General features: G+C 47.2%; 1 protein-coding gene across 1 annotated transcript in view; it reads left to right on the forward strand.

Annotated features, from left to right (window-relative positions):
• Positions 1-89: 89 nt before the first annotated feature.
• The window catches only part of LOC139175483 (putative PIP5K1A and PSMD4-like protein), a 40,584-nt gene continuing 18,092 nt past the window's right edge, over positions 90-22,581 (forward strand). Inside the window, 13 exon segments of the mRNA XM_070766608.1 lie at positions 90-226; positions 8,291-8,328; positions 9,726-9,806; positions 14,536-14,666; positions 14,761-14,878; positions 15,572-15,724; positions 17,040-17,339; positions 18,645-18,850; positions 19,109-19,192; positions 19,988-20,010; positions 20,013-20,035; positions 20,864-20,948; positions 21,057-21,188. Coding sequence (XP_070622709.1) covers positions 166-226; positions 8,291-8,328; positions 9,726-9,806; positions 14,536-14,666; positions 14,761-14,878; positions 15,572-15,724; positions 17,040-17,339; positions 18,645-18,850; positions 19,109-19,192; positions 19,988-20,010; positions 20,013-20,035; positions 20,864-20,948; positions 21,057-21,188 — 1,435 coding nt within the window. The 5' untranslated portion in view covers positions 90-165.

Genomic DNA, 22,581 nt, shown 5'->3' on the forward strand with positions numbered 1-22,581 from the left:
CCAGGGGGGGTTGTTAGAGCGTCCGGGGGGAGGCGTGGCCACCCCTCCGGAGGCGAGCGTGGCACGGCCCACAGCGGCGGCCGGAGTGGGGCGGGCGAGACCAAAGGAGCGCCGCGGGGGGGAAAGCGAGCGGAAAAAGCCGGGGACGGCGGGAGAAGCGGTAAAATGGCGTCGGCCGGGCCCGAGTCCGGGGGGAGCAGCAGCAGCAGCAGCGGAGCCGCCACCGGTAAGGGGTCCGGGGGGGGCTCAGGAGGGGCTGGAGGGGCCTTCCCAGACCCCAGGGGTCGTCTCAAATGGGGGGGCGGAGAGAGAGGGGCCTTATTGGGGGGGCGGAAGAAGGGGAGGGCAGGGCCCTGAAATGGGGAGGGGGCGAAGGGGGTATGTGTGTGTGTGGGGCTAGGGAGCCACGAGAATGGGGGACCCCCCTTTCTAGGGGGCAATTGGGGCGAGGGTATCCTGGGGCAGCCAGACCCCTCCTCAAATGGGGAGGAGGTGGAGGGAGGGGGGGCCTTTTGAGTCTTGGGGGGGCGGAGGGAGGGGAGGGCAGGCCCTGAAATGGGGAGGGGGCGGAGGGAGGGATGGGGGGGCTAGGGAGCCTCTAGGATGCCCCCACTCTTCTAGGGGGCAATTGGGGCGGGGGTATCCTGGGGCAGCCAGACCCCTCCTCAAATGGGGGGCCGAGGGAGGGAGGGCCCTGAAATGGGGAGGGGGCAAAGGTGGGGATGTGGGGGAAGTGCTAGTTAGCCTCTAGAAGGGGGGGGGACCCCCCCCTTCTCGGGGGCAATTGGGGCTGGGGTATCCATGGCATGTGGGGGGGGAGCCCAGCTTCCTCTTTCCAGATGGGCTGCCAAGGGCAGGGCGCTGAAATGGGGAGGGGGTGAAGGCGGGGATGGGGGGGCTAGGGAGCCACTAGAATGTGGGACACCTACCCCTCTTCTAGGGGGCAATTGAGGCCTATTGAGTTTTTGGGGGGGACCGGAAGAAGGGGAGGGCAGGGCGAGGAGCAGCACCGAAATGGGGAGGGGGCGAAGGTGGGAATGTGGGGGGGGGGCTAGGGAACCTCTAGAAGGGGTGACTCCCCTCTTTTGGGGGCATTTGGGGCAGGGGCATTCTGGGGGCAGGGAAGCAGAACACCCCCCCCTCCAGCAACACCCAGAGCTGGGTGCTCTTTTAGGGGAGGGGGCTTCCAGATATTTAAGGGAGGGGCAGATCCTGCAGGGCAGCTGTTGTCATGGTGATGTGGGGGGGAGGCCCACCTTCCCCTCCCTGATGGGCTGCCAGGATTTCCCCCCGAAGACCACTGAGCTGCCCCCCCAAACTTGACCTGAGTCAGGAAGGGTCTGGGGAGGGGGTTGGAACCTTGGAGGGGGGCTAGAGCAGCTGGCCTCCCCCCCCAATTTCCTCCCCAAGGGAGGGGGGTCTGTGTGGCTCAGGATAGGACTCCCCCCTTTGCCTCCCAATATTTGCTGGCTCATTTTGGGCCCCCAATAGCATCTTCACAAACTCTTTTCCAGCTAATTTGGACCCCAGTGCTGAAATAAAGCCAAAAATTTCTGAGAATTCACAAATTATCCAATTCTCCCCCCCTTCATCCCCAGCTGAGAAGAAAGCAGATGTCAGCCTGCCTTTTCCTGACTCAGCAACTGAGCCCTTTAAAAAAAAAAAAATCGAATAATGCATTCGTTGGAAAGGCGGCTTTTTTTGTTCTTGGTGTTGGTGAAACGGATGCTCTGATTTTTTTAAATTTTTAATTAATGGGATTTCTATGCCCCCCCCCCTCCGAGGACTTGGGACGGCTCACAACATAATACACAATAATTAACTAATTAAAAATCTAAAAATTTCTCGTACGTGTCTCGAACAATAAAAATTGTGATGAGGCCTTTGCTGGATAAAATACTTTTATTGACTTTTTCCCTGTTGATATTTCCCACCGTTGTCTCTTTTGTCACCGAGTGGCTTTCTTTCCAGCCTTCCACAATACTTGCTAGAAGAGCGATTCGTTTCTGAAGATTATTGAAGGGTCTTTTTTGGCCCAGACCCTCCTCTCTTCGCCCCCTCCCCCTCCTTTATCGCTGCTCCGCTTGAGGACGGCCAGAATCTTCAATTGGGAAATAAAGCTATTTTGGGCATTGCCTTTTAAAAATAGGCCTTGGTCCCTTCCCTGCGGCCATTGCTCGGATGTAGTTCCAGCATCATGGGGCTGGTTTCTCCTGTTCCTTTATACTCTCAGTAAGGGAATTCAGCCTTAGTTTAGGGGAGGAAGGGATGGAGGGAGGGAGATAGGGACAGAAAGGATAGAGGGAAGGAGGAAGAAAGAGGGCAGAAGGAAAAGAAGGAAGGGAAGAATAGAGGGAGGAAAGAAAGAATAGAGAAAGGGGAGGGAGGGCAGAAGGAAGAATAGAGGGAGGGAGGAAGAATAAAGAAAGAGGAGGGAGGGAAGAAAGAAGGAAGGAAGGAAAGAATAGAGGGATGGCGGGAAGAAGGAAGAAAGGAGAGAGGGAGGGAAGAAGGAAAGAAGGACTGCCCCTTAGGAGGCTGCCCCTCATCCGAGAGAGATTTGATGGAGAAAAGGGCTTATTTAAGGGCAGCTTAATCTGTGGGTGTAGAATTGTCCTAAAAATGCGAGTTCCAGGTATAGTTATAAATAAAGAAGCAGTAGCCATCGCGATCTTTGGAACGTTTTAAAAATTTATTTAAAACTACCGTAAAACTACTAAGCTTTCCTCAGACTCTGACGAAGTCAGTATGGACTGACGAAAGCTTCTTAGTTTTAAATAAATTTGTAAAACGTTCCGCATATCGTGATGGCTACTGCTTCTTTAGATAGAGAAATAGAGAGATGGAGAGATAGATAGATAGATAGATAGATAGATAGATAGATAGATAGATAGATAGATAGATAAAGATAGATATAGATAGATAGATGATAGATAGATAGATAGATGATAGATAGATGATAGATAGATATAGATAGATAGATAGATAAAGATAGATGATAGATAGATAGATAGATAGATAAAGATAGATAGAGAGATAGAGAGATAGATAAAGATAGATAGATAAATAAAGATAGATAGATAGATAGATAGATAAAGATAGATATAGATAGATAGATGATAGATAGATAGATAAATATAGATGATAGATAGATAGATAGATAGATAGATAGATAGAGATAGATAAAGATAGATAGATAGATAGATAGATGATAGAGAGATAGATAAAGATAGATAGATAGAGAGATAGATAGATAGATAGAGAGATAGATAGATAGATAGATAGATAGAGATAGATAAAGATAGATAGATAGATAGATAGATAGATGATAGAGAGATAGATAAAGATAGATAGATAGATAGATAGATAAAGATAGATAGATAGATAGATAGATAGATAGATAGATAGAGAGATAGAGAGATGAGAGAGATGGATCTAAATAGATAAAACAGAGAGATAATGGATGGGTGGATAGATGGACCTAAATAGATAAAACATAGGTAGGTAGGTAGGTAGGTAGGTAGATAGATAGATAGATAGATAGATAGATAAAACATTTTAAATGTTAACGTTTTAAAAATGTATTTAAAACCACTAAGCTTTTGTCGCAGTCTGACGATGTCACTAGGGACTGAAGAAAGCTTAGTGGTTTTATAGTAGCTTTAAATACATTTAAATACATTTTTTTTCCCCAGCGTGGGAAAACTGCACCTCCAGCCCAGCTTCTCTCTCTCTCTCTCTCTCTGCGTGTTCCTCAGAAGTGTTTTTTGGGCTTCCTGTTTTCAGGGGAAGCCGCTCGGAATCTGTACTGTCAACATGGGAGGAGGCCAGAGTTTCCTTTCCTGGAAACCTCGGCCGCCATTCAGGATGCCCTTGCCCCGGAGGCGGCTTTGAATGAGGAGCCGCGGTGGAACGATGGCTCTCCCAGAGGGCGAAAACGGCCCTTTCGTTAACGCCCGTCTGCGGCCCGCGAGACAGGACTTGGCTTCACCGAGTGGAGAACTCGGTTCCCTCTGGAAGGGCGGTGTCGGCAGGCGAGAACCGGGTCGCCAGGTTTTCATCACGGGAGGTGTTCGAACGAGGGCGTCATGGAGGGTGGGGATGGTTTGATGGGCAGGTGACAGAAAGTCCAGTAAAGGAGAATATTTGTAGCTCGGGGTCCTTGATGCGCTTGGCGTTCGGTTGTGATCTTGTAGACATTTCACGACCCAGTGAGGTGATGCCATCAGTGTTTGAAGGCAAGGGGGTTTGTGGAAAGGAGGAGGACAACAGCCGTGGGGTGCCTTCTGGGCTTCGTTGTTGCAGGCGTCTTGTGACCCAACTGAGGCACATCATCAGTGCTGGTGGAGTTTGCTGCGGGTGCTCCTCCTGGCCCTGACCTACCGTATTTTACAGAGTATAAGACACACCATTGTTTTGGGGGGAGTAAAACCGGGAAAAGAATCTGCTTCCCAGGTGTTCCTCTGGCCAGCGTCCTTAGTCTGGTCAGCTTCAGCACAATATTTCATCGCCTGGTTAAGGGCTTCAGAGAGAGTAACAGTGAAAGAGCTTGCAAGCCCGTAAGAGCTGGGAACGTTGTTGGAACCTGGTTACGGATGGAAAGAAACATTTGGAGCAAGTTACACCAACGATAAAAGACTTGGGGCTTGGAAAACATTCTTTGCAGAGAGTAACAGTGAAAGAGCCTGCAAGCCAGTAGGAGCTGGGAACATCATTAGCACCAGGAAAGAAACATTTGGAGCAAGTTAGAGCAATAAAAAAAACCCTGCGAAGACTTAGGGCTTGGAAAACATTCTTTGCAGAGAATAACAATGCAAGAGCTTGCAAGTGGGTAAGACCTGGGGACATAGTTAGCACCTGGAAAGAAACTTATTAGGAGCAAGTTAGAGCAATGGGAAAAAAACCTGCAGACACTTAGAGCTTGGAAAACATTCTTTGCAGAGAGTAACAATGCAAGAACTTGCAAGATAAGAGCTGGGAAGATTGTTAGCACCTACCTAGAGCTGGGGGGTTGGAGCTACATTCAGAGTATAAGACACACCTGAATTTTCAGCCTCTTTTAGGGGGGAAAAAGGTGGACCTTATACTCTGAAAAATACGGTAGTTGGGTCATGAGAAGTCTAAAATAACAAAGCTCAGGGGGGCCCTGTGGGCTTTTGTAATAGATGCAGAAGAAAGGGGGAGGGCAAAGGTAGGTGTGGGAGGGGCAGGTGTTTCCTATTCGTAGGTGAACAACCCACAAGTGAGACCCCCTTTTGCGCTGGTTTTCGTGGACAGAACTTCCTCGCGAACTCAACGTCACTTCTTGGTGACCCTGACCGTCCACTGAGCCAACGAACGCTCTTGTCTTTTCGGAAAATTCCTCTTGCTTCCTCCTTTTCTCTCTCTTTCTCTTTCTCTTTTTTTCTCTCCTCTCCACCAGCCTTTAGCTTCCTCTGCTGCTCCATGGTGCCTTCTCGAAGACGTAGATGTATGGGTAAAACCGTGGCCGGAGCATGGCCTCCTGCTAATCCGCCTGGCCCCATCATTTGCCTGCCCTGTTGGCGTGGAAGTAACCAAGTGACGTCCTGGCATTTACCCTCCCCCCTCGCCCTCTTGCATTAGGGGTGGTTTGACATGAAGCAGCTGCTTTGCTTCCCCCCCCCCTTCTTCTGGTGTAAACTCCCCGGCAGAGTCTGGGGGATGCTCCCCCAAGTAGGGAGCTCAACGTCCATTTCCCTGCTCTGCTCTCCAGAAGAGGGGGGGATCACCGCTTATTTGCCGATGACTCTAACGTGTGCAATAGGGTTGATATTCCTGGAGGTGTCTGTAATATGGCAAAGGATTTAGCTTTACTAGATAAATGGTCAAAGCAATGGAAACTGCAGTTGAAGGTTTCCAAATGTAAAATGATGCACATTTGGAGAAATGGAATCCTCAATCTGAGTCTTGTATTGGCAGTTCTGTGTTAGCAAAAACTTCAGAAGGGAAGGATTTAGGGGTGGTGGTTTCTGACCGTCTCCAAATGGGTGAAGAGTGTGGTCAGGTGGTGGGGAAAGCGAGTAGAATGCTTGGCTGCATTGCTAGAGGTATCACAAGCAGGAAGAGGGAGATGGTGATCCCACTGTTGAGACCACATTTGGAATAATACTGTGTCCAGTTCTGGAGACCTCACCTACAAAATGATATTGATAAAAATTGAACGGGTCCAAAGACGGGCTACAAAAATGGTGGAAGGTCTTAAGCATAAAACGTATCAGGAAAGACTTCATGGACTCCATCTGTAGAGTCTGGAGGACAGAAGGAAAAGGGGGGACACAATTGAAACATTTAAATAGGTTAAAGGCTTAAATAAGGTTCCGGTGGGAAGTGTTTTTAATAGGAAAGTGAACCCAAAAACCAGGGGTCACAATCCGAGGTCAGTTGGGGGAAAGATTAGAAGTAACGCAAGAAAATATTATTTGACTGAAAGAGTTGTAGATGCTTGGAACAAACTTCCAGCAGACGTGGGTCATCCACAGTCACCGAATGTAAACACGCCTGGGATGAACATAGATCCACCCTGAGATAAAATATACAGGAAATAGTATCAGGGCAGACTAGATGGACCAGGGGGTCTCTTTCTGCCGTCCATCTTCTAGGCTTCTTTGAGGTTTCAAGGCCAAAGTCGCCTTCAGAGCATCATGAAAATCTCTTCCCCAACCCCAGGATTTAACCTCGCTGGCCAATTCCCGGCGTGAGCTTGCTGGAGCTGTGGAGTGAACCGCGATAGAACAGAATGTGTGCAACTAACCCCCCTCCTTCCCTTGCGTCAAAATGGGCTAAATCGGCCGCCTCCCGCCGCAGACGTGGTGCTGGCAATGCCGCCGGCTTCTCCTTTGCAGCTTTTTGCGAGCTGGGCGCATGGTTTGGCCGCGCCGCTTCTCCCGCTTCGTAGCTGGACTCCCACGCTTGCCGGCCGAGGAGTTTCCGGGAGTCTTAAAGTTGCCACGGTTGGAGACCCTTCCTCTAGCGGTGGTTCTCCACCTTTCTCATGGTGCAACCCCTTAATACATTCCCCTGGTGTGGTGGTGGCCCCCAAGTCCAGCGCCAGTTCTCCCAACGGAGCTCGAAGCTGATTGGCAGGGAGGTCAGAGGGACGGCCCCCACTGTCAGCGCCTGATTGGTCGGGTTGTAAAAATACAGGGGCTGGACAAAAAAATGGAAACAGCTCTTCCGTGGAATCCAGATTTGTGAAGCTCCCTTCGAACAGTTTTTGTGGAAACTGGGTTGTGTACGTGTCTATTGAGCTCTGCAGTGATTTTAGGAGGTGTGGTCTTGCGATCCGCTCTAACCATTCGCATTAGAGTCCGACTGGTCTCTCTCAGACAACTTCGACTTTCAACCAGACCTGTGCTTGGCTGGGGACGTTTTCCCTTCTCTTTCAAAAGCAGTCGTGACTCTTGAAACGCCAAACATTCGGGCACTTTTTGTGACACTAGCGCCTGCCATTCGAGCACCAACAATTGGGCCTCTCTGAAAGTCTGAGAGCTCTGCCATTTCTAGAAGGTTATAACCCATTTCCTTAAATTTTTGTTTTAAAAAAGGGACTTTTAAAAACACATCAAAACAAGAGAATTTAAAAACAAACAAACATCAAAATATGTCAGGTTTTGATGGATTCAAATGTGATGCCAAAAAGTCAAGTGTTTCCATTATTTTGTCCCCCCCTTTAGAAAATTTGTCTTTTTCCCCAGGGTCTTAGGCAACCCCCAGTGAAACGGTCATCTGACCCTTAAAGGGGTCCCGACCCCCAGGTTGAGAACGGGGTCTGTTTATTTATTTTATGTTATTAATTGGATTTCTACTCGGGACGGCTAAGGGCTGTTCCCGAAGGTTCCAGTGTGGGGGGCCCATAGCCGGCTACTGCCCGCAGGCCTTCCATTGCCCAGAGCCTTTTGGATGGATGGCAGGTGGCAGGAGTTTCCCCCCAGCGATGTGGGTCGTTCCCCCCCCCCCTTTGGCCTCCGGTGCTGAGCCCTCGGCCCCTCGGACTTTGGAGGATTGTGGTGGTGCCCGGATAACGCGTCAAGCTGCCAGGCCAGGGGGGAGCCTCTAGGGGCAATTGAGGGGGGGGGGAGATGGAGGGGCGGCTTTGAAGGGTGGAGGGTCCCCTTCCTGCCCTCCTCTCCACCCAGGGCAGAATTGAGCTGAAGCAGGAGGCTAGGGAGGAGGGGGGGGGGGCTTTGGGTTTGCAGGGGGGGGCAAGCGGGGCTTCCCCTCCCCAATCAAGGACGGGGGTCTCACCCTCTCCCCTTTTCCTTCCTCCCAGGGGCCCCCTCAGGCGGGACCTTCAAAAAGTCCCTGGAGGTGAGTTTCCATTCTATTATTCCTTTTTTTTCCCCCTAAAGAAGAAATTAAATTATAAATTAAATTAATTTAAATCTCCCCAGGCTTCAGGCTCTGGGACAAGGGTCCCCAAACATGGCAACTTTAAGGCTTGTGGACTCCAACTCCCAGAATTCTCCAGCTGGAGAATTCTGGGAGTTGAAGTCCCCAAGCCTTAAAGTTGCAACGTTTGGAGGGGGGTGTCATTTTCCCCCTCCCCTCATTTTTAAAAATTTTTGTCCCCCTCCTCATGCACAAACATACAGAAAGCAAAAGGACTACGTAAATATTACCAAAGGCAAGGAGGGTGAGGGCAGTCCTGATCTCTGGGGGGAGTTGATTCCAGAGGGCCGGGGCCGCCACAGAGAAGGCCATTCTTCCTTGAACACCCCCCCCTTTCTTCTTCTACCCTTTCCATCTCCTACCTCCCTACTTTCCCTTCACTCCTCCTAACCCCCCCTCTCTCCCTCTTTCATTTTTTCCTTTTTCTCTCCCCCTCCTCATGCACAAACTCAACGTGTTTACACCTTCCCCTGTCACCTGTGTCTTCCAGAATTGATCATGGCACCTTTTATCCATCGTTCATCAACTCTCATTTCATTTTTAAGAATTGAAAAAAAACCTTGCCTGCCCCTTTATTGTTATTTATTTATTAGATTTGTATGCCGCCCCTCTCCGAAGACTCGGAGCGGCTCACAACACGCAATAGACAGAGGACAAATCCAATATTAAAAACAGGATTTAAAACCTTTTTAATTAAAAAAAACAATCATGAAACCCACATAAACCATACATAAATCATAATAGTGTATTAATAGTATATTAATTTCCCCATGACATAAGTGGGTTTTCAGGAACTTACCAAAGGCAAGGAGGGTGGAGGCAGTCCTGATCTCCGGGGGGAGTTGATTCCAGAGGGCCGGGGCCACCACAGAGAAGGCCATTCTTCCTTGAACCCCCCCCTTTCTTCTTCTACCCTTTCCTCCTCCTACCTCTCTACTTTCCCTTCACTCCTCCTAAACCCCTCTCTCTCTTTCCCTCTTTCATTTTTTCCTTTCTCTCTCTCTCCACCTCACCATACACAAACTCGACATGTCTTCCAGAGTTGATAACTGGACCTTTTATCCATCGTTCATCAACTAAGAATAAAAAAAACAAACCTTGTCTGCCCTTTTAACCATGTCCTTCCTTGCAATCCACCCTTTCCTCCTCCTCCTCCCTCCCTACTTTCCCTCCACTCCTCCTAAACCCCCCCTCTCTCTTTCCCTCTTTCATTTTTTCCTTTCTCTTTCTCTCTCTCTACTTCCTCTCCGACCCTCTCCTCCTTTCCCGAGTGTCTCAATTGATTTTGAGGGGGGGTTCTTTCTTTCTGCCCGCAGGTGCCGGGCTCCTCCGGCCACCAGACCATCAAGAAGGGCCACCGGAGCGTGGATTCCAGCGGGGAGACCACCTACAAGAAGGTAGGCGGGCGTCCGGCCCCTCCCCTCCGAAGGCCTCCCTTCCTCCTTCCCTCCCCTCCCTCGCCTGGCCCGCCTCCCTCCTCCTCCTCCTCACATTCCCCAGCCTCTGAGTCACGCCACCCGGCGCCGGGCATAAAAGGCCCAGGTGCAGCTTGACGGACAGGTTTCTACTGGTAGGTTTCTACCCAGATCGCTGGTGGCTGGGAGGAGGAGGAAGGGAGAAGGACTTCTTTCGCCTCCTTTCTTTGGACTCTCGAAGACGGTGGCAGTGGTTGCTTCCCTCCCGGGGTCTCTCTTGCCCCCCGTTGGCCCCCCAAATGGAGCAAGCATAGCTCCCCGCTCCTCCTCCTCTTCGTATCCTCCGTCCCCCGGACCTGTGGGGGGCTGGGATCTGGGCCAGCATGTTCCAGTGGGCTCTGAAATGGACATTAGCCGGGATGGGTCCTTTCGGATGCCGCCTCTCTCCGTAAGTGGCCCCTCTTTCTGTGCCCAGAGATTGTGGGTGGGGGGTGGGGGCTTGGGGACACCCCCCCCCAAGGATAGTTGTTCTGGGGGGAGGAATGCCCTGGGGGGGGGGGTTGGAGAAGGCCATTCCTCCCCGTCTTCAGCCGAACCAAGCCAGTCCCTTTCCCTTCCTTCCCTCCCCACCAATTCTGCTTCCCACCTGTTGCGTTTTCGGCATTTTATTTATTATTTGTTAATAAGTAAAGGGTAGTAGAACAAATTTCCAGTAGACGTGGTTGGTCAATCTACAGGGACTGAATTTAAAACATGCCTGGGATAAACATAGATCCATCCTAAGATCAAAGACAGGAAATAGGATAAGGGCAGACGAGATGGACCAGGAGGAATTTTTCTGCCATCAATTCTCTATCCTTCAATGAATGAGGAAGGGAGGAAGGAAAGAAAGAGAAGGAAGGGAGGAAGGAAGAATCCACAGGAACTGAATGTAAACCTGCCTGGGATAAACATAGATCCATCCTAAGATAAAAGACAGGAAATAGTACAAGGGCAGACGAGATGGACCAGAGGGTCTTTTTTCAGCCGTCAGACTTCTATGTTTCTAAATGTATTTATTTATTTATTGTATTTATATGCTGCCCATGCGAAAGCGGACTCAGAGAGGCTAACAAATGCGATCAATACAATAATATCAAAATACAATCACAGATACATAATAAAATCAATAATAACGATAAATAATAACTTTAAAAGAGCCATGCACACACAGCAGTCAATCTAACTCCAGGCATTGAAGAAAGGCATCTGAACTGAGACAAAAGTGCAGGGGGGAAAAATAGATCAAAACGGGTCATAGTTTGTCAAGTTGGACCACTCCACCACCTTCTATTATTATTTATTATTTATTTATTTATTTATTTATTTATTGGATTTGTATGCCGTCCCTCTCCGTAGACTCGGGGTGGCTAACAACAGTAATAAAAAACATCATGTTTTTTATTATTATTATTATTATTATTATTAATTATTCATTGAAACTTTTCACATATATTTCTGATGGTGTAAAATTGAGGTGCGCAGAATTTTAGGATATGGTCCTAAGATTTGGCACACCTCCGTTTTATACCATAAGAAATAAATTTATTTGTTTGTTTGTTTATTTATTTGTTTGTTGTATGTATATGCCGCACACTCCAAACGGACTCTGAGCGGCTAACAATAGAAATAAATGCAAAACAAAATACATACATACAACAAAAACAGTTAAAATCTAGTAATAAAAGTCAATAACAACAGTAACAGCATTAAAAGACAACACACCTACTTGCGATCGGGCAAATATGTCCAAAGCTTCCTTGAAATCGGAGGTGGTCAAGTGGGGAAGGTTTCGGAAAATTGGTCCGCTTGACAGAATGACCCAAATAGAAGCTTCCAATTTTTCTCTTTTTAAATATAATCTTTACTGAAGATAAATGGGGGAGGGGATACAGAAAGCAAAAGGACTATGTAAATATTAGTTCAAATTTATATGAATTTTGAGTATGCAGTTATAAAATAAAATACACACATAAGGGAAGAGAATAAAGAGGAGAGAAAGAAAACGAGAGAAAAGGGAGAAAAGAAGAGAAAAGAAGAGAAATTAAAAATAAAAGAAGAAGGAATAAGTTCATTTATGAGTTTATCAAATGTCGTAAATAGTGTGAAACTCATCTGTCGACCCGATTGCTCTACAGCTTTTAAGATCTTTGCTATCAATATAGATAAAAGTTTTAGGTTTCTAAGGTTGGGTGAAGGTTTGTGTTTTGTGGGTTTGGATTTGTTCACCCTTTTATCAATGATAAATCATAATATTATTGTAGAGGTTTGTGGGATATGTTTTTTCTATGCGGCAAATGCAAAGTTTTATTGCAAATTAAAGTTGTAATTAAATTCAGTCCCTCCTAGGAGGCATCTGGGCATAGTTTCACTTCTAGGCAGCCAAGGGTGGTCCCCGAGGTTAGCAGAAGCCCTGCCCCTGTTATTCAGGCAGGCAAAGGGGTGCCCCCAACCCGGCCTTCTTAGAATGGGGCGGGGGAGAAGCCAGATTAGGAGCTGCCCCCAAAATCTTTCCGGGGCACAAATGATTCTGCTGTGGTCTCCCCAAAAAGATGAGTGGAAGGAACCCCACCACCACCGTTCAAGGCTTGGGGGGGGGGTCTAGGCCCCCTACCTCTCCCCAGAGTGGGAGATGGGAGTTTGGGGTTGCCGGGAGGGGGAAGCAGGAAGCGAAAGCCTCCGGGGGATTCCCCAGGGCAAGGGAAGCGCCCCACCTTTGACGTAAACACACCCCGTGATTTACGGAAGGCTTTGGCAGGGCAAGTCCCAGGCTTCGAGGCAGGCCAGGTTCTCCCCCCCTCCTGTCCGCCCCCCCCCACCATGGGGCAGTCAGGAACTTCCCCCATCCAAGAATCAGCTTCCGGCCTCCGTCCAGCCACTTAGCTGGCCTAGCCAAATTCAAAGGACCTTCAAAATTAAGAGTGGGGGTTAAGGTCCAGGTGGGCTGCAGGTGGAAGGTGGGGTGCCCCCCTTTTTCACGGCCTCCGAGCGCAGTCTACCAGAAGCGGGCCCGGATTCAGCGCTAGTCCTACCCTGCCTGTGAGATTCCGAAAGGGGTTTATGGGGAGTCTGGGCTAAATGGGATTGAATGCGCTGCCCCTGCCCCCCTCTCTGCCCCGTTCCAGGGCTGGGTAACACCTGGGGGGGGGGCTTTCCCAGGGATAACCGACTCCAAAAAGTTACCTTAAAATGCTGGTTTGGCAACAAAAACGGCTTAAACTCAGCAAAGCTCAACAAACACCGAGCGGGCCAGGACGTGTTTGGGGTGTTTGCAAAAAGAATGGGAGGAGGATTTAATTTAATTTAATAAAAACATACATATAATATACACTGCTTAAGAGAATAAAGGGAACCCTTCAACAACACAATATAACTCCCAAGTAAATCAAACTTCCGTGAAATCAAACTGTCCATTGAAATTGAACAGGTGATCAATTCCACCTGCTCCTGTGCACCTCCAACTCCGTACAGAACGAAGGATTCAATGAGGATATTTCATCCATTCAGATCCAGGGTGGGTTAATTGAGGGTTCCCTTTATTCTTTTGAGCAATTATTATTATTATTATTATTATTATTATTATTATTATTATTATATCCATACTAAGATGAAATGCAGGAAATAGTGTAAGGGCAGACGAGATGGACCAGGAGGTCTTTTTCTGTCGTCAATCTTCTAGGTTCCTATGTTGTTGTTATTATTATTATTATTAAAGTTTATTGATTGGTTTTCACAGAATAAAAAAGGAATAAATCTCATAGTTCTCCACAGGTCATGACCTGTATTCATTACAATTTAGATTTATAGTTCAGTTCAAAGAATGAGCGCATTAATATATACATATACATTCATAATAGATAAAACAAAAAAGAACAACATAGAAACATAGAAGTCTGACGGCAGAAAAAGACCTCATGGTCCATCTAGTCTGCCCTTACACTATTTTCTGTATTTTATCTTAGGATGGATCTATGTTTATCCCAGGCATGTTTAAATTCAGTTACTGTGGATTTATCTACCACGTCTGCTGGAAGTTTGTTCCAAGCACCTACTACTCTTTCAGTAAAATAATATTTTCTCATGTTGCTTTTGATCTTTCCCCCAACTAACCTCAGATTGTGTCCCCTTGTTCTTGTGTTCACTTTCCTATTAAAAACACTTCCCTCCTGAACCCTATTTAACCCTTTAATATATTTAAATGTTTCGATCATATGTGTAAGCATCTCTTATTTTAAACTTGTAAAGAGTTAACTATGTTTATAGTTGCTTACTTACTTATTTTTTTATTTATTGGATTTGTATGCAGATCACAACTTGTCAAAAAACAATATACAGTATACATAACTAAAAAAATCCAATTAATATAACAAACTATAATAAAAACTAATGGAGTTAAATCATCCATTACCATTCACACATGGAAACATACTACATACACACTACATAATTTATATATAATAAAATTATTTTTATTATTAACATGTAATGATAAAATTTATCAAAATGTATTATTAAATAAAATGTAATGATAAAATTTTTATTTTTTTAAAAAAATATTTTTTTAAAAAAGCAATTTTAAAAATGTATTTTTGTAAAAATTTATCGTGGGGTTTTTTTCTGGCTTAAAATCGGCTCCTTTTCTCCCCTCCTCTGCCCCCCTCGTCTCTCGCAGACCACGTCCTCGGCTCTCAAAGGCGCCATCCAGCTGGGCATCACCCACACGGTGGGCAGCCTCAGCACCAAGCCGGAGCGTGACGTCCTGATGCAGGATTTCTACGTGGTGGAGAGCATCTTCTTCCCCGGGTGAGATGCCCCACCCCGTCCCCATGCCCCCCCCCTCCTCCGCCCACCCCCTCCCTCCCTCCAGACACTGATCTCCCCTCTCTCTTCCCCGCAGCGAAGGCAGCAACCTGACCCCAGCCCACCACTACAACGACTTCCGCTTCAAGACGTACGCCCCCGTGGCCTTCCGATACTTCCGGGAGCTTTTCGGCATCCGGCCGGACGACTACTTGGTGAGTTGAGCCCTGGCCAGCCCTCCTGGCTTGGATGGGGACGCCTTTCGTAGGCGCACAAATCAAATATGTTAAATTATCGTATGTTTTGGAGTATGAGACGCACCTAAGTTTTTGGGGAGGAAAACAGGGAAAAGAATCTGCTTACCAGGTATTCGTCTGGCCAGCGTCCTTAGCCTGGTCAGTTTCAGCAGATTATTTTATCCCCTGGTTAAGGGCTTTAAAAAAAACTTCATTCGGAGAGAATAACAATGAAAGAGCTTGCAAGCCACTAAGAGCTGGGAATATTATTAGCACTTGTTTAGGGCTGGAAAGAAACATTGGGAGCATGTAGAGCAATAAAAAAAACCCTGCAAAGACTTAGGGCTTGGAAAACATTCTTTGCAGAGAGTAACAATGACAGAGCCTGCAAAGTAAGCACTGGGAAAGCTGCTAGCACCTGGTTAGGGCTGGGAAAAAAGCTTTGGGGGAAGAAAGCGTATACGTATATACTACCTTATATATATATATATACTACTATATATATACTACATATAGCATAGTATAAGACACACCTGAATTGTCGGCCTCTTTTAGGTAGGAAAAAGAATGATTGAATTATCCAATTCAGTTAAATTTGGGGGAGGCAAGAGAGGAGTGGGGGGGGGGAGGTTTCCAGCCCCTGATGCCCCCTCCGCCCCTCCCTCCCCGTAGTGCTCCCTCTGCAGTGAGCCCCTGATCGAGCTCTCCAACTCAGGCGCCAGCGGCTCCATCTTCTACGTCTCCAGCGACGACGAGTTCATCATCAAGACCGTCCAGCACAAGGAAGCGGAGTTTCTGCAGAAGCTGCTGCCAGGATACTACATGGTGAGAAGCCCAGGCTGGGCGGCCTTCCTTTGGGGGGGAGGGGGCGAGGCAGTCCCGGGAGACCCACACACACACCCTCTCTCTCTCCTGCCTTGGCCCTCCCTCTGTCCCTTGGTGGCCCTGCAACTTTTGAGAAAAAGGGTGACTGAGGATCTGTACGGGGAGTTTTTATTTATTTTATTTAGTTAGTTACGTGAAAGGGTTCAATAAGGTTCAGGAGGGGAGTGTTTTTAATAGGAAAGTGAACCCAAGAACCAGGGGGCACAATCAGAGGTCAGTTGGGGGAAAGAGAAAATATTATTTGACTGAAAGAGTAGTAGATGCTTGGAGCAAACTTCCAACAGACGTGGTTGGTCAATCCACAGTGACTGAATTTAAACATGCCTATGGGATAAACATAGATCCATCCTAAGATAAAAGGCAGGAAATAGCATAAGGGCAGACTAGATGGACCAGGGGGTCTTTTTCTGCCATCAATCTTCTAGGTTTCTATGTAATTTATAATTTAACATTTCTTTCAACCAGTTTTGAATCCTAGACCAAAATATTTCTGCTTCCGGACATAACCCTATTATTATTATTATTATTATTATTATTATTATTATTATTATCGTATATAATACAGGAAATGATCTATAAATACATAGGGCAGACGAGACGGACCAGGGGGTCTTTTTCTGCCGTCCGTCTTCTGTGTTTCTAGTTATTTAGTCAAATTTGTTTTAGTTAAACTTCTCCAAATGGACTCAGGGTAGCATCCAACAATAAAACACACAGTGGTTGCAAATACAATTTAAAAACCCCCAACATCAGTCATTCAGAAGTACTGGCTGGAGCGGAGTGAAGGGCCTTCTCTGTGGTGGCCCCGGCCCTATGGAACCAACTCCCCCCCGGAGATTAGAACTGCCCCCACCCTCCCTGTCTTCTGCAAACTACTCAAGACTCACTTATACCGCCAGGCATGGGGGAGTTGAGACACCTTTCCCCCAGGCTTTTTTATATTTTGTTTTATGTTTGGTATGAATGTGTTGCTTGTTTTTTTAAATAATGACAGGGTTTTATATGTTTTTTAATATTAGATTTGTTCTACTTTAATATTGCTTTTATTATTGTTGTGAGCCGCCGCGAGTCTTCGGAGAGAGGCGGCATACAAATCTAATAAATTATTATTATTGTTATTATTATTATTATTATTATTATTATTATTATTATTATTATTACTATTATTATTATGCTCAACAGCCCCAGGCCTTTTTAAGGCTGTGAGTCCTTAAGGACCCCCCCCTTCTTTCTCCCTCCCCCTCCCTCCCTGCAGAACCTGAACCAGAACCCCCGGACGCTGCTGCCCAAGTTCTACGGCCTCTACTGCGTCCAGGCGGGCGGGAAGAACATCCGCATCGTGGTGATGAACAACCTCCTTCCGCGCTCGGTGCGCATGCACCAGAAGTACGACCTGAAGGGCTCCACCTACAAGCGCCGGGCCTCGCAGAAGGAGCGCGACAAGGTCTTCCCCACGTACAAGGACCTGGACTTTGTGCAGGACGTCCCCGACGGGCTCTTCCTGGACGCCGACATGCACAGCGCCCTCTGCAAGACCCTGCAGAGGGACTGCCTGGTAGGTCCCTCCGTCCGTCCAGTGTGGGGGTCCCCAAAGGGGTCCTCACTCCGAGGGTTTTCGGGAGAGGCCGGGCGCGATGGTGACTCCGGTCTCTTCCCCAACTGTTGAAAGCAGGGAGGGGGCCCGTTTAATTTTGAGGGTGGGAGCTTCTCCAAGCAATCTTGGCCTCACCCAGAAAGAAAGACCCCAGAAGGAAATGAGATCACGGGGAGGGCTAATTTATTTATTTATTTTATGTATTTATTTATTTGATTTATTCGATTGTTATGCCGCCCTTCTCCTTAGACTCAGGGTGGCTTACAACATGTTAGCAAAAGCACTTTTAAAAAACAGAGCCAGCCTATTGCCCCCACAATCCGGGTCCTCATTTGACCCACCTCGGAAGGAGGGAAGGCTGAGTCAACCTTGAGCCGGTGATGAGATTTGAACCGCTGACCTTCAGATCTACAAGTCAGCTTCAGTGGCCTGCAGTACAGCCCTCTACCTGCTGCGCCACCTAATCAGGGTGTGGGGGGAAAAAGAGAGAAAGATTGAGAGAGAGAGGGAAACAAATGAGAGAGAGAATAGACAGACAAACAGATAGGCAGGAGATAGATAGATAGACAGGTAGGTAGGAAATAGATTAGGTAGGTAGATAGACAGGAGATAGGTAAGTGGGTAGATGGAGAGAGAGACAGACAGGAGTTAGGTAGCCAGATAGATGATAGACAAACAGGTAGGTAGATAGGTAGGTAGTAGATAGATAGATAGAGAGATAGACAGACAGGAGATAGATAGACAGGTAGGTAGGAAATAGATTAGGTAGGTAGATAGACAGGAGATAGGTAAGTGGGTAGATAGATAGAGAGACAGACAGGAGGTAGGTAGGTAGGTAGGTAGGAAATAGATTAGGTAGACAGACAGACAGGAGATAGATAGGTAGACAGGTAGGTAGGTTGGTAGGAAATAGATTAGGTAGGTAGGTAGGTAGACAGACAGGAGATAGGTAAGTGGGTAGATAGAGAGACAGACAGACAGGAGGTAGGTAGGTAGGTAGGTAGATAGGAAATAGATTAGGTAGACAGACAGGAGATAGATAGGTAGGAGATAGGTAGATGGATGGGTAGGTAGATAGGTAGAGAGAGGTGGCTTTTATAATGTCCTGGGGCAAAGCCCACCTTTCCTTCTCCTTCTCTACTCACCTGAGCCGGGGAAAGGGAGCGGTGGGAGCCCAGCCTGGACCTGGCAGGATCAGGCCCCCTCGCGCCTTCATTGAGGACCTTCCTTCTTTTCGGCTGACTCCCCCCCTCCCCAATTCTCCAGGTCCTGCAGAGCTTCAAGATCATGGACTACAGCCTGCTGGTGGCCGTTCACAACATGGACCTGGCCCAGCGAGAACGGGCGGTGGCGGACGGGGCCTCCCTCGCGGACACCAGGCGGCCGGCCGGCCAGCGGGCCCTCTACTCCACCGCCATGGAGGCCATCCAGGGGGAGGCCCGCAGGGGGGGCACCATCGAGACCGACGACCAGTAAGTGCAGCGGCCAGAGAGACACCCCCCCCGCGGGGGCCCACTCAGAGAAGGCCCTGAGAAACTTCAGAAAAAGGGACTTCCGGTTTTCCTGTTGGACTCTGGAGGGTCCAGGGAAGCTTCCTCTGGTATCCTTGGAGGGTGTGTGTGTGTGTGTGTGTGTAATGGGGATCTTCTTCCAGCCGCCCCTGGCTCCAGCCTGAGCCCCCCACCCTACCCACCCACCCACGCTCTGCCTCTGTTTCCTCTCCCCTGCAGGATGGGGGGCATCCCGGCCCGCAATGCTAAGGGGGAAAGGTTGCTCCTCTACGTGGGGATCATCGACGTGCTGCAGTCCTACAGGTAAAGGCAGCCGGGACATCAGCCCTCGGTCGGGACCCCCTGCGCCCAGCCCTTCTCCCCCTCTCTGAGCCCCCAGGGATTGGGCAGCATAGAAGGCAAGAGAGAGAGAGTTGAAGAGAGAGGGAAGGAAGGTAGAGAGAGAGAGGTGAAGGAAGAAGCGAGGGAAGAAAGGAAGGAAAGAGGGGAAGGGTGGAAAGAAGGAGGGAAGACAGGTAGGAAAGGAAGGAAGGAAGAAGAGAAGGAAGGAAAGAAAGATGGGAAGAAAGGAAGAGAGGAAGGAAGGAGGAAAGGAAGGAAAGAGAGAGAGAGAGAGAGGTGAAAGAAGAAGCGAGGGAAGGAAGGAAGGAAAGGGGAAGGGTGGAAAGAAGGAGGGAAGACAGGTAGGAAAGAGAGAGCGGAAGGAAGGAGGGAATGAAGGAAGGAAAGAAAGAAAGAAAGACGGGGCGGAAGGAGGAAAGGAAGGAAAGAAAGAGAGAGGAAGGAAGGAAGGAAAGAAAGAGAGGGGAAGGAAGGAAGGCAAGAGAGTGGAAGGAAGGAGGGAAAAAGGAAGAGAAAGAAAGAAAGACGGGAAGAAAGAAAGATGGGAAGGAAGGCAAGAGAGTGGAAGGAAGGAAGAGGAAGGAAGGAAGGGAGAGAGAAAGGAAGGAAAAGAAAGGAAGGACGCGGAGGCTTTGTGGCTGGTGGTGGAAGGAGGCCGGAGCAGGGGATGAGGGGTGGCAGGGGAGTGGTGGGAAGAGGCCGGAACGCAGGGGAGCCCCACCGGCCTCTGTCTAAAGGCAACGCTTTCCTCTCCAGGTTCATGAAGAAGCTGGAGCACTCCTGAAAGCCCTCGTTCACGATGGGGTAAGAGCCCGGGTTTTATTTATCTTATTGTTTATATATTTTATATAAACTTTCAACAGGATTCAGGGCGGCTAACGATACCCGCAGGCTTAAATATCTGTAATACAATCAAGTTTCCCCCCCCCCCCCAATTTGAAAGTGTACCAGGGAAAAAAAAAACCTTGTTATTCCTTTCGTTTGTTAGATATACAAAATAATAATTAAAAAATTGTCATCTAGCAATGAAGTTTGGAGAATTTATGACTTCAATAACACGACTGAAACCAATAAGATTTAGGTAACGATGATATAATATAGCCATGTAAAACTAGGAGGCTGATTTTAAAAAAAGCTGTAACACTGATGTCCACCAACAGGGAGATTGGCAGGCGTGTAAAATTGTTGAGTGTTTAAGACTTGATATATCCTTGTAATGGTGAATGGTGACATCTGTATGTCTGTATAACAGAGGCCTTCGAACTTGGCCACTTTAAGACTTGTGGACTTCAACTCCCAGAAGTCTCTAGCTATGCTGCCTGGAGAATTCTGGGAGTTGAAGTCCACAAGCCTTAAAGTGGCCACGTTTGGGGACCCTTGCTGTATAAGTTGTGTTCTGTTTTGTCGTTGTATTTGGGTTTTTAAAAAAATGTAAATTAATAAAGATTATTTTAAAAAACAATAATCGCAAGTCCTAAAACAATGCGATGGTTGTTGTTGTTGAAGAAATGGCCTTTGCATGGAGAAAAATGGGAGAAAACAGAGATTTTTTTGGGGGGGGGAGGCAGATCCCCCCCCCCACTGTACCCCTGATTTCTTTTGGGGTCCTGACTTCCGCCCGCTTCCCTGCAGGACACGGTCTCCGTCCACCGGCCGAGCTTTTACGCCGAGAGGTTCCAGCGCTTCATGTGCCAGGCGGTCTTCAAGAAGATTCCTCGTGAGTCTCCTTTGGGGGGTGGGGGTCTTCTCTCCTCCCCGTCCCCTCCTCTGTGTCCCGAGCCCTTCCCACCTCTGACCTCGCTGCCTTTTCTCCCCCCCCCCAAAGTGAGATCCTCCCCTTCGAAGAAGAGCCGCTCTGGGATGGGGCCCCCTCGACGGCCCGGCCAGACTGGGACCCCTGCCCAGGCGCTGAGCGAGACCAAAGTCCAAGTCACAACTGAGGCTGAGATGGAACCAGGTGTGTGTGGGGGGGGGGGGGGCTTGTCTGCAGCCCTCTTTTTGTTTAAGAAAAAAGAAAACAAAGCATTTATACATACATTTATACAATGAGCCGTGGTGGCGCAGCAGGTAGAGGGCTGTACTGCAGGCCACTGAAGCTGACTTGTAGATCTGAAGGTCAGCGGTTCAAATCTCATCACCGGCTCAAGGTTGACTCAGCCTTCCCTCCTTCCGAGGGGGGTCAAATGAGGACCCGGACTGTGGGGGCCATAGGCTGATTCTCTGTTAAAAAAAGTGCTTTTGCTAACATGTTGTAAGCCGCCCTGAGTCTAAGGAGAAGGGCGGCATAAAAATCGAATAAATAAATAAATAACTTTAGCTACTATGGGTTTTTTTTTATGTATGGTCTGTTAGGTTGTGTGACTTTTTTACAATATTTTTTATGCTTATTTAATATTTTTATCTATTTTCAGTTGCCATAATTTGTACATCTTAATTATAACACCTTTGCTTAATATATATATACATGTAGATTGTTCTGAGTTCGGGGTTTTGCCCCATGTAATGTTTTGAGTGTCTATGCGACGTTTCGGTGAAATCACATTCACCATCATCAGGCTGAAGTTGTAAGCTTCGTGCTGTTGTAAATAGCATATACTGTATATATTTCTAAATATTTGAGTTGAGTTGAGACACTTTTCCCCCAGGCTTTTTTTTAATACTTAGTTTTATGTTTGGTATGAATGTTGCTGTTTGGTCTTTAAGCAATGATAGGGTTTTATATGTTTTTAACCTTAGATTTGTTCCACTGCTATATTGTTTTTATTGCTGTTGTGAGCCGCCCTGAGTCTTCGGCATACAAATCTAATAAACAAATAAAATAAATAAATAAAATATCACTCCAAGTCAATCCAACTTCTGTGAAATCAAACTTAGGAAGCAACACTGATGGACAATCCATGTCACAAGTTGTCATCATATTCAACTTTGTACAGAACAAAGGATTCAATGGGAATGTTTCATTCTTTCAGATCTAGGGTGTGTTCTTGGAGTGTTCCCTTTATATTTTCTGAGCAGTGTATATATCTAAGTATTAATATAATACAATAATTGTATATTCATTTATCCGTACAGTCTTAATGCAGATAGGATAAGCTGTATTAAGGCAAATCTATTTAAATTTAAAATGACAATCTAAAAACCCAATGTTTAAAAAAACGATCGTAACAATTCAATCACATCAGATGTGAAATACAGAAACGAGAAAGGTATAAACAGGCCTTGTGATACATGTTCTTCTAAAGAGGTGATTATAAGAAATATAGCAAACTCGGGGAGAAAAATGGGCATAGATCTGTGTTCTTAAACTATAGAAATGTCGTTTTTAAAAATTTGGAAATATAAAATATATT

Source organism: Erythrolamprus reginae, chromosome 13 (genome assembly GCF_031021105.1).
Source record: "Erythrolamprus reginae isolate rEryReg1 chromosome 13, rEryReg1.hap1, whole genome shotgun sequence".
Lineage (NCBI taxonomy): Eukaryota > Metazoa > Chordata > Lepidosauria > Squamata > Dipsadidae > Erythrolamprus > Erythrolamprus reginae.